Raw genomic sequence first — 13,226 nt, 5'->3', positions numbered from 1 at the left:
GAGATGTAGAGAGGCGATATGTTGGACGATTAAAGACATGAATGGCCGCAAAGATTTCCTTCGATAGCGCCAAGCACTGGTTTTAGCAGAATTGAGCTAACCCCAAGGGGGATGCTGCCGGTTTGGCATTGGAAGAGGCACGAGACCAACCACCAAAAGTATCATCGATCTACTATTATCACAGTCTTGTCAACAGATGTCTCTTACTTGCCGATATGCCGCGCGGCAATGCGCTCGAACGCTTCGATCAACCCAATCAACGACACGATGCACAGCAGCCTTGACGACTCGAAGACGAAAGCAAGTGATAAGTCGATGGCAGTCTACAGAAGCTACGGCAGCATCATCGAATCCTAAGATTGCTACGATAGTGGATCAAATAGGGCAATTGACGTTATTGGAGACGGCCGATCTTGTCTCGAGCTTGAAGGTACAGGAGTCTCTCGCCGTCCGTGACCAACAATCATAACTCTAATGTGCTATCAGTCACGACTGAACATTCCCGATATGCCCGTGGGTGGCTTTGCCGCCGCCGGTGCTCCAGCAGCAGCCGCACCAGTTGAGGAGCCGGAAGAGGTAGCCCCTGCGAAGGAGGAGAAGACACTATTCAACCTTAAGCTGGAATCTTTCGAGGCTGGATCGAAGCCGAAGGTGATTAAGGAGGTCAAGGCTATGCTAGGTTTGAGTTTGGTGGATAGCAAGAAGTTCGTGGAGAGCGCTCCCAAGGTCATGAAGGAGGGCGTGCCGAAGGAGGAGGCGGAGAAGATGATTGAGACTATGAAGGCACTTGGTGCTGTTGTCAAGATGGAGTAGAAGGTAGGTGTCTTGCTACTGCGGCGTTTGCTGGCGTTATAAAGCACGCATGAAAGCTGGTCGGAACAGGTGTCTGTATGATATCCATATATGGTGTACAAAAGGGCAGTACTATACCAAAGGTCCAGTCGTATCTCCGACATCTCCTTGACGACGCAGAAAGCCTTCAGCATTCACAACCAGTAGGCTATATGCGTTCGATATGGCTGAGCGTAGATGTGCAGAGATATCCAGAGTTGTGCACATGGGATCCTCCTTTGTCTGTATAAGGCCGCTTAGTCAGCGAGCATGTTCACATGCGTCGAACCTCCCGTTAGGCTGCCTAATAAATCATAGAACAACGACAATACGATGTCTCGATGATTGGCCATACCCTATGTCGAGCTCGTCGCCTCACCTTGACGGACACGCGCCCGCCCTAGCCTCCTCTAGCCGGACTTCTCCCGACCACGACGATGATTCCGACGATGGATTCGAAATTCAGCCGGACGAGCTGCTGGAGGATGACCCACTGCACGAAACCGACACATTGACTGGAGGGTATGCTTCGCCGTGGGAGAGGGGCTGAGTGTGGTTCACATGCTGACAGCTATAGTGTCTCGTTCAAGCGCAAGAACAAAGCCGCTCAACCATCCTTCGCATCTCGTTTCTTACCCTCGCCTTTCTCCCGCAGTCGCAATGCCACGCCCGTACCGTCGGACGCAGCTCATACTGGACGAGTTCACCCTACGACTAACAACATCCTGTCGTATCTGAACATCACCAGTGATCCAACAATAGGAGGACATGATGCCAAGGACGCAGCAGGCCTGGACTGGTACGTGGAGGGCCCAGGGAGGAGAGTAGGCTACGACAACCTCACAGCCATCGACTGGATATACGAGTACAACAAAGAGCGCACACGACTACGGCAGCTTACTGACAATACACCAGGCCTTCTTGGTCAGCTAAAACTTCTGGCCGATGCAAGTCAGGTATGGTGGATTCTGGTTGCCACTGGTATATCAGTGGGAGGGATAGCAGCAGGTATTGATGTCGCCAGCGATTGGATGGGCGATCTAAAGCAGGGCATGTGCAGCAATGTCGAAAGCGGCGGGAAGTTCTACCTCAGTCGGCCATTCTGCTGCTGGGGTACAGGCAGTTTTGCAGAGTGTGCCGACTGGAGAACGTGGAGCTCATCGATTGGTGTGCACAACAAAGGTGGGAGCTATATCATCGAGTACATTGTGTTTGTGCTCTTGTCTGTGTTCTTCGCGACATGCGCGAGCTTGCTGGTGAATAGATACTCGCTATACGCCAAGCAGAGCGGTATACCAGAAATCAAGACGATGCTGGGAGGATTCGTCATTCGACGATTTCTAGGAGTTTGGACATTGGTGGTCAAATCCCTTGGATTGTGTCTAGCTGTCGCATCAGGCATGTGGCTAGGCAAAGAAGGACCTCTTGTGCATGTCGCATGCTGTTGCGCCAACCTCTTCATGAAATTATTTCACGGCATCAATGGCAACGAAGCGCGAAAGAGAGAAACACTGTCCGCCGCCGCAGCATCTGGCATATCTGTGGCATTCGGCTCGCCCATTGGTGGCGTGCTCTTCAGCTTGGAGCAGCTTTCATATTACTTCCCGGATAAGACAATGTGGGCATCGTTCGTCTGCGCTATGGTCGCCGCGGTCACTTTGCAAGCTTTCGACCCATTCCGGACTGGCAAGCTTGTCCTCTACCAAGTCACATACCACAGCGGCTGGCACGCATTCGAATTGCTGCCGTTTTCGATGATCGGCATCATTGGCGGGCTGTATGGCGCTATGTTCATCAAGCTAAACATGCGAATCGCGAGATGGCGCGCCTCAACTTCGAATCCATTCCTGAACCGCCCTGTCCTCGAAGTGGTCGTGGTTGCTTTCGTCACGGCGCTGATTAGCTTCCCAGTAACGTTTCTGCGCGCACAATCTAGCGAACTTGTCGAATACCTCTTCACAGAATGCCGAGACGTCAACGACGATTATCTGGGTCTTTGCAAGGCGGGCATAGCCAATACGGGAGTCATCTTCATACTACTGCTCTCGGCATTCATCGGCTTCGTGCTGGCAACCATCACATTTGGCCTACAAGTACCAGCTGGCATCCTCCTACCGTCCATGGCAGTCGGAGCTTTGTATGGTCGTGTGGTCGGACTGATAGTAGAGGTCTGGCAACGCGAGCATCCGAACTTCATCGCTTTCGCCTCTTGTGAGCCGGATATACCTTGTGTCACACCAGGTACGTACGCCGTCATTGGCGCCGCATCTGCTTTGGCTGGCACAACTCGCATGACTGTCAGCATAGTGGTCATCATGTTTGAGCTTACTGGCGCCTTAACCTACGTCCTACCTATCATGATAGCAGTCATGCTTAGCAAATGGGTGGGTGATGCATTTGGCAAGCGCGGCATTTACGAATCATGGATCCAGTTTCAAGGTTATCCGTTCATCGACAACAAGGACGATACCCCAGTGCCCGATGTGCCAGTCAGTCAGATTATGACACGGTACGAAGATATTGTATGCATAACAGCAACTGGTCATACAATCGAAAGTCTGCAAGACATGCTGAAAGAGCATCGTTCTCGTGGCTTCCCAGTTATCAACAATCTACACGAATGCATCTTACTAGGCTACATCAGCCGGACTGAGCTCTCCTTCGCTCTAGATTCCGTACTAGATTCCCGCGCTATGCCACCGACTACAGAGTGCTTCTTCCAGCACCGACCTCTTGCGGACCCAACTGTCACGCTTGACCTCCGACCATGGATGGACCAGACACCTATTACGCTTTCGGCGCGTAGTACCTTCCACCTCACGAAAGACATGTTCGAGAAGCTAGGCTTGCGCTACGTCATCTTCACGGAGAAGGGTGCGTTGTCTGGCTTGCTGACGAAGAAGGATCTATGGTTTGTGCTAAATGAGGGAGAGATCGGCAGGACAGGTGGCGGTGTCGGAGTACTCCGAGAAGAGGGCCAGGGACGGGAAGACGAACGAGGTCTATTGCGCAGAGATGAGGATGAGACCGGCAATGGTCGAGGAGACGAAGGCTAATTGCAGTCCCGTAGCTTCGTCGAACCACATTTTGATCGTCATTAGTGAATATCTGTTCCGCCATTGTCACGTTGTCCGACAATCCCTCGCACTCTGGAAAGGCGATTTTACCATGTACAAGGAACCGAAGATATCTCGATTAGCAAGTTCTAAGATGGCTGCGATGCCGTGGTCCAGGGGTAACCTGGGCTCGGCAAGGAAGCTGTCTAATGCGAAGAGTCGTTGATGTCCGCAGGCCTGATGACTAACAGCTGATGCAAGCGGGTATGATGACCTTTTTGGTAGAAGTCCACGGTCTGTGTTGGGAGCATCGTTGCTGGTAGAAGTGATCAACTTGATAGTACAGAAAGGTGACAAGCGGAACGGGACGGATATCCCGAGTAAAGTGGGTTTCGTTCGGTGCCTCCTTTGCTCCTGCACCTTCAATGTAGAAACGTTTCGTAATCTTACATCTATTCGACTCACATGCAGAGTACCACTCAAATCATAGAGTCGAAACACAGTCTTATCTCAGGTTCCTATCATGCTAGCATAGAGACTTGACTTGTAAGCCTTCGGCACATCTCACGGTGGGTGCTACCATGCATCCTTCGAGCACGACATCCGCCTACGTCCCCTCTGCAGATCTCACACTCTTCCATGCATAGCACGACTTCCGATTTTGCACTTTCCTGCGCTTAAGCAGATTGATACACGCACCACTTCATGACCATGGCGGTCCACACAAGCCATTCTGCAGGCACGTTGGGGGCCGGCGATACTCATGGGGGCGCCGCGGAACTGCAAAGCAGTGTAGCGACGGAACTGGCCATGAATGATCCAAAGTTCGTCCATTTAGCCAACGAGGCCAAAGCAGCGACCCAGTCTGAGCATGCCATGACGGTTCGCGAAGCCGTCAAAAGCCACCCCAAGCCGTCTTCTGGTCGATGTTATTCTCGACTGCAGTGGCCATGGAGGGCTACGACCTTGTTCTGATTGGTGCTTTCTACGCCTACCCAACTTTCCGACAAACGTATGGAGTCGAGAAGAATGGCAAGTGGGAGATACCTGCGCCTTGGCAAGCAGGTCTAGGTAATGGGGCCCGTATAGGCGAGATCCTTGGTTTGCTGTTGAACGGCATCATCTGCGACAAGTTCGGTTTCAAGCGGACCATGATTGGGACCTTGATCTTGCTCTGTGGTTTGATTTTCGTCCCATTTCTCGCACAGAACATTGAGACACTGGAGGTAAAGTATCCCACCATGGAATGCCTTCCAGTGGAGTGATTCTTATCGATACAGGTCGCAGAAGTGTTGTTGGGTGTGCCTTGGGGCGTGTTCCAGACGTGAGTATCCTCTTCGGCATAAAGTAGCACAAATGACAAACGCTAATGTTTTCCAGCCTGACCACGGCATATGCCGCCGAGGTCTGCCCGACTGCCCTTCGAGGGTACGTATAATGCTACATACTGAAAAGCAGGGTGCTGATGGTTCGGAGATATCTCACCACGTATGTGAACATGATGTGGGGCCTCGGTCAGCTCATCCGAAGTGGTGTTTTACGAGCGATGTTGAGAAGGACGGACGAGTGGTCCTACAGGATCCCCTTCGCGCTGCAATGGATGTGGCCTGTCCCTCTGATAGTCGGCATAGCTTTCGCGCCCGAGTCGCCCTGGTCGCTCGGTCGATATAAGCAACCATCGTATTCGGTGCTAACAAGTGTTAGGTGGCTAGTTCGCAAAGGTCGCCACGAGGACGCCAAGAAGTCGTTGCAGAGACTCAACACCACCGAGACTGAATCCGGGCTAGATGATACCATATCGATGATGCGACATACAAACGAAATCGAAAAAGAACTTGACTCTGGTATCTCGTACCTGAGTTGCTTCAAAGGCACCAACCTCAGACGCACTGAGATCACCTGCATTACATGGGTCATCCAAGCTGCAAGTGGAGCATCTCAGATAGGCTACGCCGCATACTTCTTCGAGCAAGCTGGGCTACCTACCAGGTGAGTCCACCATCATAATGCATCACGTATTACTTCGCGGTGGTTCCGCCCGTCCGATGTCGACCCTGGTATCATACGCTGACGAAATGTGCAGCATATCGTTCGACTTCTCCATCACGCTATATGCCGTTGCTATGATCGTAGTGGTGATCTCGTGGTTTGCAATGACGTATTCTGGTCGTCGAACCATCTTTCTTGGTGGTCTTCTCGCACAATTTTTCGTCCTCATGATGATAGGCTTCACTAGCCTTGCGCACACCAAAGCTGCTTCCTACGGCACCGGCAGCCTCCTGCTTCTGTTCACCCTCTGCTACGATATAGCTGTGGGAACAGTTGCGTATTCAATCGTCGCCGAGATTCCCTCTAGTCGCCTTAGGACCAAGACAATCGTGCTCGCCAGAAGCTTGTACAACTGTCAAGGTATCATTAACGGGGTAATCGCGCCCTATATGCTCAACCCCAGTGCGTGGAATTGAAAAGCCAGAGCAGGCTACTTTTGGGCTGGGACCTCTTTTCTCTGTCTCACATGGGCTTACTTCAGGCTGCCAGAGCCAAAGGGTCGAACATTCGGCGAACTTGATGTACTATTCGAGCAGAAAGTGTCGGCAAGAAAGTTCAGACAGGCTACGGTCGATCCATTCCGAGTCGAGCAAGTGACGGAACTTGGGACGATACTACCTAAGCAGGAATGATTCTCGAACAAAGTCGAATCATGCCAGCTGCTGATTGCAGGTCTGTGAGTCTCTAGGAGAGCTATCCCAAGACGGACGTAAATAACGTCCAATTCAAGATGCTACGATTTGACCGCGCAAGCGTCCGCTTGCTGATCGAGTGCGATTTGCTAGTCAATACCTAGCAGAGTATCATCAGATTCGTAACGATACTTCTGCTCATGGCCTCTTGAAGATACTACCTATAGTCTCCACATCCTCTACCATGCAACTTTTGCCAGCATACATTCCGGGTATCTTCTCACGACCGCCTTCCGAACCTCATCAAGCAGCAACAAGCCCATGCCAAAGCCCATCGGCAGGAACCAATGCTCCACAGGCACTGTGCTCGTGCCAAGCACGTCATGGAACTTAGCCGGGTACAAGAAAAGGATCGCGACCAGTAGCGCGAAGATAATGGCTGGCAAGAGGTACCAATTGATGCTGTGCTTGAGGACGGATAGTCGTCGTGTCCTGATGGCGAACAGCACGAACCATTGCATTACGACCAGATTGACGAAGTAGACCGAGCTGGCTGTGTTGAGCAGATTCTGCTGTTCGTCCGTCACTGATGAGAAGCCAAACCAGAGCATCGAGAAAGGAATACCATTGCGTTGGGCATACCAGTAGCTCATGGCGAAAGATGATGTTGTCTCGAACAACCCGATGAAGCCATATGCTTGCAGAATGAGCTTCCAATCCACAAGCCGGTCCTTCTTAGCATTGCGAGGCGGACGGTTGAGCACATCCGCTTCTGGCTTCTCATAGGCTATAGCAGTTGCAGCAGCACAGTCGGTGAAACAGCAAATGATTATCATCAAGAATGATGACAGGATCTGAGGTAGACCGAAGACGACGTTCGTGATGACTGGCCAGAACTCGGAGAATGAGCCAGCGGGCAGGAGGTAGCAGATCGTCTTCTTGAGATTGTCGTACACGACACGACCGTAGCGGACAGCCTCGACCACGGCAGCGAACGAGTCGAGCAGAACCATGTCGGCTGCCTCGAGAGCGACATCACAGCCACCGCCCATTGCAATGCCAACGTCTGCGGCTTTGAGCGAGGGTGCATCGTTCACGCCGTCGCCGGTCATGCCAACAGTAAGGTCACGCTTCTGTAGCTCCTTCACAATGCGCAACTTGTGTTCTGGCGTGGTTCTAGCGAAGACGACTTCGTGGTACTTGCACAGTCTATCCCACTGGCGATCATCCAGAGTCTCGATATCGGATCCACTGAGCACAATTGAGTATACACGCTCAGAGTCGAAGGAGTGGCTCGCTTCTATGCCAGCCTTCTCCAGATACTCATCTTCGAAGGCCAGGTTGGTCACATCGTGGACGTGTCTCTTCTCTTGCGTAATGATGCCACATTCTGCAGCGATGGCGGCAGCTGTGAGCTTGAAGTCGCCTGTCACCATGAAGATGCGTATCCCAGCACCACGTAGGATGCGTACGACTTCTGGTATCTCAGGTCTCGGTGGATCGACGATGGCGATAAGACCGACCAGGATCAGCTCATTCATAGCATTGGCCATAACCTCACGCTCGTACTCCCTCGGCTGGTCGAGTGTGAACTGAAGTGCTTCTAGTGGCTTTTGGGCAAGTAAGATGACACGACGTGCCTGAGATGACCACTTATCCTTGATAGCTTCCAACTCAAGGCGGTCAGACTCTTCCAGGCGCTCGACAAAGCCAGCAGTGTTTAGGTACGAGCCGCAGCGTGGTAGCAGAATGTCTGGCGCACCCTTAATCGTGAGTAGTGGTGTCACTTGGGCCTCTGATTGAGCAACGTTAATGGCGAACTTGTTCTTACTGTTGAAAGCCACCTTGAACAGTGATCGCCATGCAGCACGTGTGTGTTGTACCGGGTGCATGCCTTCCGCGAAACGTAGGATGGCAGAGTCAGTCGCGTCGCCGTTGACTTTGCGATCTATAATCTGCGCCGTCAACGTAGAGGCATCAAACTCTGCATCATTGCAGACGGACGCCACAGCTGCCAGCTTCTGCAAACCAGCATGGTTCTCGAACGCGCTCGAAGCTTTGTTGACTGGTAACGACTCTTTGCCGACCAAACATTCAGTGACGGCCATGATATTCCTGGTTAGTGTGCCAGTCTTGTCACTGCATATGACATTGACTGCACCGAGCGTCTCCACGGTCTTCAAGCTCTTGCAAAGGACCTTGTTGCGTCTCATAATGTTGGCCGTTATGGTCAGAGACGCCGTGACAGCGATAGGCAGGCCCTCCGGGATAAAAGCTACGGCGACGGACACACAATCCACGATCAAGCTTGGCACCGAGATCCAGTCTGGATGTGTCTTGCGTAGCCATGCTGCCCAAACAATGATGACCACAAGAATCATCGTCAACATCAAGCCAACGATGATGCAGACGAAGTAGAGGATCTCCTTCTGGAGTGGGGTGAGACCAGGCTTCGGGGCGTTGGTGAGCTTTGCGATGCGGCCGAACACGGTTTGATCTCCAGTCTCCAGGACCAGCCCCCAGCCGCTGCCAGATACGCAGTGTGTTCCCGCCATGCCGATACACGCCGTCTCCAGGTAGTTGGAATCGCTGCTCTCGACAGATGCGAGAAGAGGTACAGTCTCACCAGTCAGGATCGAGCGGTCAAAGCGAGCGTCCGAGGAGACCTCAACGAAGCGGACGTCAGCTGGCAGGCGATTGCCAAGAGTAATCCGAAGTATGTCTCCAGGGACAATTTCTCTGCCATCAATGCGCTGCTGTGAGCCGTCGCGAAGGACCACGCACTCGTCTGGAAGCATCTCAGTGATCGAGGCCATGACACGCGAGCTGGAGAAGTCTTGCCAGAATGTGAACGCAGCTTGAGCAACCCAGACGAGGACCAGTACGATGGCGAGAGCAAGGTTGGCGGGCGCAGGTGGTTGGCCAAGCGGCTTCCAAGCGATAAAGACCAGAATAGCGGCGATAAACAGGATCGATCCGAATCCACCATAGAGGTAGACGAATGTTTTCTTGAACCACCGCGATGGCGGAGCGGATGGCACATTCATGCCGACAGTCTTGAGCTGCTGCGCTGCCTGAGCAGCTGTCAAGCCAGTACCACGAGAAGTGTTGAGCCGCAAGAAGAGGTTAGCCACAGACAGGATGTGATGATCCATCTCGCCGAACTCGATCTCCGCAGGCTTCCTAGCCGCCTGGTCCCGTCGCTTCTTTTCATCCTCGAGGGCTACCTGTCTTTTGCCTTCTTCGATCTCGAATGATAGTGTGCGAAAGGCTGGTGGAAGGACAATGGCAGGATCGATACTCCGGCGTGCTGTATGGATCGAGATAGAGTCCCGTGAAAGCGACCTGGATTGGTTTTTGTTGCGGCGAGTAGACCCTAACCGAACATAGTCGGTTTCGGGAGCGTATGTGATGCGGCCACGAGGCAACATCTGCCGCTCAAGCTCACTCATACTAAGGTCCGGCTCTTTGGGAGCTGCATATGTGGGTGTTCCCATCCTGCGTGAGTAGTGTCAAATGTAGACAAGGAAGCAATGTCGAGTCAGAGCGCAAGAGATAGGGAGTTGAGGTACTGATAGCCTTTTATCTCTACGGCTACCTGTGGTATTTGAATGCTACGCCAGCCCGTTGGGATGCGCGACTTCATCGCGTCGTCCACGCGAGTAGCCACCATTACGTGAACCACGAGTGCTACCTTACCATTTGGAGTGCTTGCTTCCGTGTGACATTCGTCTTTGCAGCCCTGATGGCGGAGCCGGATCGTGCTCGAGCTTGGACTTCAGGCGATATGTGTTGCTCATTCCTTGAACAGGAAAAGGCGTGAGGCATTTCCAGTAAATCGCTCATACCAAGCCACACGTGACAGCACCAGCGCCTGTCGCGCCTCATCTCCATCCTGCGTATCACAGCAGTGCTTGGCTCTAGCTACGGTCGATCGCGATGACAACAAGAAAAGAAAGGGAGGATGTTGTTGTGGTTCGAAGACAGCCTCTTGCCGATGTGAAGTCGACCTGAACGCGGATCCTTGGCAAGCCACGCGACAAGCGGCTCGATCAAAACATCGGAAGAGCGTTTCATCTCCTGATACTATTCAACGTTCAGTAATGGGCAATGGCCGAAGAGCATAAGATCACAAATATGGCGAGCAGCGGACCCCATCAGCCGAGGGCCCCTACTGAAATATCGACGTTCACAGTGGTCCAGATACCTGGAAGCGATACTCCCTTCACGGACCGCTAACATCCTCCAAGTCAAAAACAACCCTCCATCTATCGAGATGACAATTGGGTATCGTCGAGACGGCCCTGGAGACAAGGCTCGAACAGGACCATCAATGTCGACGCATAGGCGCCGACCTCATCACCTCGCGATGCTCATGCATTTGAAGCTATCGGAAGCATTCATCCTCTGGCCAGATATCCTTCTCAGGAGAAGCGGTGCTCTGTTTAGAGGCTTAGGCCAGACATTCCGTATAGTTGAGATCGTGATACTCGATTTGTTATGCTCCAAAACCACATGCATTCCTATTATCCTGATCATCGACTGCCCATGTGGTCGTTTGCCACATGCTACCGCAGATGTCCAGACCGTCGCATACATCCGTTCATCGTCGGTCTTTCTGGGCTTATTTAGAGTTAAGAACACAGTCGTTACAGAGTCTTGCGCAAGATTGCAGCTGTAGTAGTCGTATCGTCACCATATCACCCAAGCCAAGATGAAGATGTCGCCAATCCTGATATCTCTGGCCGTTTTCTCGATTCCATCTGTCGCAAGGAGGGCGACAGAAGACGGCCACCGATACTTCCGACACGCTCGCGACGAGCCGAGTCGAACAGCTCGACCGTGTCCTACACCTGCAGAAGCCAAAGTCGCGCGGCGGACGCCAAATCCACTTGTGCCGACCTATAAGGGCGTCAGCGGTGATATGTATGGCCAAGGCAGTACTTATGATGAGAGTAATGAGTATAATAAGGTCAGCAAGTATGGTCAGAGCAATGATTACGCCCAAGGAAAAGTGCACGGTGAGACGAGTGAGTATAGTCAGGGTTATACAGATGATCAAGACAAAGGCAACGAGCAAGGTGATGTACAACTGGACTCTCGGCTGAGTACACAGACTGGTTCAACCAGCTATACGGTCTGCGAGCAATTGCCATTGAACCAACGAAGGGAGAGTCAAGAGCAGATGCAGGTGAACCAACAGCAGAATCAGTATCCCTCGCAGGTCGAAGGGACTTACACGGCCAATCAAAGATGTTCTGCAATACTCAGCAGACATCGAGAGCGATGCGAGGAGGAGCAGCGAGTCTATGAAGGTGACAACTCGCACCATAAGCCTCCGTCGCACTACAAGCAGATTGCTGCTAACAAGAATGCCATGCCGGGGAATGGTTTGCAAGCCAACGCAAATAACAACAACTACGGCGCTGTCACGCCCAGGCCGACACCAACGCCAACAGCAACTAGCTACTCCTTTCAGCCGAACCTCGAGTGCCATGTAGCTGAGATGTCAATGGCCACGGCAATGGAGAAGGTATGGTGCACATGCAATAATTCCCAGGTCCGCCCACTCTACAGTGGCAGCGACCCCATCTTCAGTGGTGCTGCCTGTCCCGCAACATTTCAGTTCGAGAACGGCCCGACGACACCGGATGGGATGGATCAGTACGTGCTTACGCAGTCCAGCGACGGAACTGTGTGGAAATGTCAATACACTACGCAGATCCCAGGAGAGCGTGACGTCCGCGTGAGTTGTCTCCCTGGCAAGCGCTTGAAATTCATCTGCATGGTCGTGCTAATGGCCCAATGCAACCCACAGTGCCTCAACCCCTCGATCATCCACCTCCCGCACCCTCACCTCAGTGTCCAACAAGCCACAGGCGCCAACGTCTACCTCGGCAACCTATCCTCCACCGACCTCTCCGCCAGCCTAAGCAACATGATAGTAACCTCCTGCACCCTCCCCATGACAACCCCGATCGGCAACGCCCCGAGCACCGCCCTCGTCTGCCCAACCGCCATGACCATCCCAGGTATAACCTACGTGAAAGAACTCGACGATCCACGCTTCTACTCCGGGGACCTCGTGGCCGAGATCATCGGGAATACTTTCTTCCCTTCCCCTGAAGTCCTGGAGATCCTAGCTAGAGCTTGGGCAACTATAGCCAACGTCACCGTGACGGAAAAGTCGGATCAGCTCTGCACGAACCTCAAACGCGGCGTTCAGAATATAGGTCGAGGATCTTCCTTCCACTATCTCGACGATTTTCCCATATGTAAGATGGCGGCCGAATGGCTGATGCTCTGGTCCAATGATCAGGTCGAAGGGAGTCAAGGCGTGGATGCTCAACTCTGGGTCCGGCTGAAGTTCGAGATGGATCCGAATAGAAAGGATAATCCATGGGACGATGATGTGTGTAAGGCGGCGATGGCGGTGGGCATTGTGGAGATCATCGCGTGTATCCTTTTCCCGCCTACCTGTGAGGTTGTTGGGGCGGCGGCGGCGGCGTTGAGTTTTGTTTGTAATGCTGGGTCGTCTTCGTAGTATTGCCTACGCAGGTAGCTATTGGTGAGCTACGATTGGGGTGACTCTGATCGTTGAGATCGTGGTGGGGCTCAGGTTTCGGCAAGTCAGCTTTGCAGATGTGTCATGAGGCTG

General features: G+C 52.7%; 5 protein-coding genes across 5 annotated transcripts; 4 read left to right on the top strand and 1 right to left on the bottom strand.

Annotated features, from left to right (window-relative positions):
• Positions 1-196: 196 nt before the first annotated feature.
• MNP1 (54S ribosomal protein L12, mitochondrial) lies at positions 197-813 on the top strand (the record flags this gene model as incomplete). The annotated part of the gene is made up of 2 exons (XM_064842620.1): positions 197-430; positions 487-813. The coding sequence occupies 2 exons, from the start codon at positions 197-199 to the stop codon at positions 811-813; spliced, it is 561 nt and encodes a 186-aa protein (XP_064689810.1).
• Positions 814-1,189: 376 nt separating this feature from the next.
• GEF2 (chloride channel) lies at positions 1,190-3,887 on the top strand (the record flags this gene model as incomplete). The annotated part of the gene is made up of 2 exons (XM_064842619.1): positions 1,190-1,353; positions 1,409-3,887. The coding sequence occupies 2 exons, from the start codon at positions 1,190-1,192 to the stop codon at positions 3,885-3,887; spliced, it is 2,643 nt and encodes an 880-aa protein (XP_064689809.1).
• A 950-nt stretch (positions 3,888-4,837) lies between these two features.
• LTS14_009940 (uncharacterized protein) lies at positions 4,838-6,352 on the top strand (the record flags this gene model as incomplete). The annotated part of the gene is made up of 6 exons (XM_064842618.1): positions 4,838-5,113; positions 5,168-5,211; positions 5,268-5,315; positions 5,364-5,540; positions 5,592-5,876; positions 5,971-6,352. 6 exons carry the CDS (start codon positions 4,838-4,840, stop codon positions 6,350-6,352), a joined length of 1,212 nt encoding a protein of 403 aa, XP_064689808.1.
• A 455-nt stretch (positions 6,353-6,807) lies between these two features.
• LTS14_009939 (uncharacterized protein) lies at positions 6,808-10,065 on the bottom strand (the record flags this gene model as incomplete). Its single annotated transcript, XM_064842617.1, has 1 exon — positions 6,808-10,065. The coding sequence occupies one exon, from the start codon at positions 10,063-10,065 to the stop codon at positions 6,808-6,810; it is 3,258 nt and encodes a 1,085-aa protein (XP_064689807.1).
• A 1,217-nt stretch (positions 10,066-11,282) lies between these two features.
• On the top strand, positions 11,283-13,112 carry LTS14_009938 (uncharacterized protein; the record flags this gene model as incomplete). The annotated part of the gene is made up of 1 exon (XM_064842616.1): positions 11,283-13,112. The coding sequence occupies one exon, from the start codon at positions 11,283-11,285 to the stop codon at positions 13,110-13,112; it is 1,830 nt and encodes a 609-aa protein (XP_064689806.1).
• Between the last annotated feature and the right edge of the window lie 114 nt (positions 13,113-13,226).

Source organism: Recurvomyces mirabilis (assembly GCF_035927965.1).
Source record: "Recurvomyces mirabilis strain CCFEE 5264 chromosome Unknown scaffold_35, whole genome shotgun sequence".
NCBI classification, from domain to species: Eukaryota; Fungi; Ascomycota; class Dothideomycetes; order Mycosphaerellales; family Teratosphaeriaceae; genus Recurvomyces; species Recurvomyces mirabilis.
This window is presented reverse-complemented; position numbering and strand designations above follow the sequence as displayed.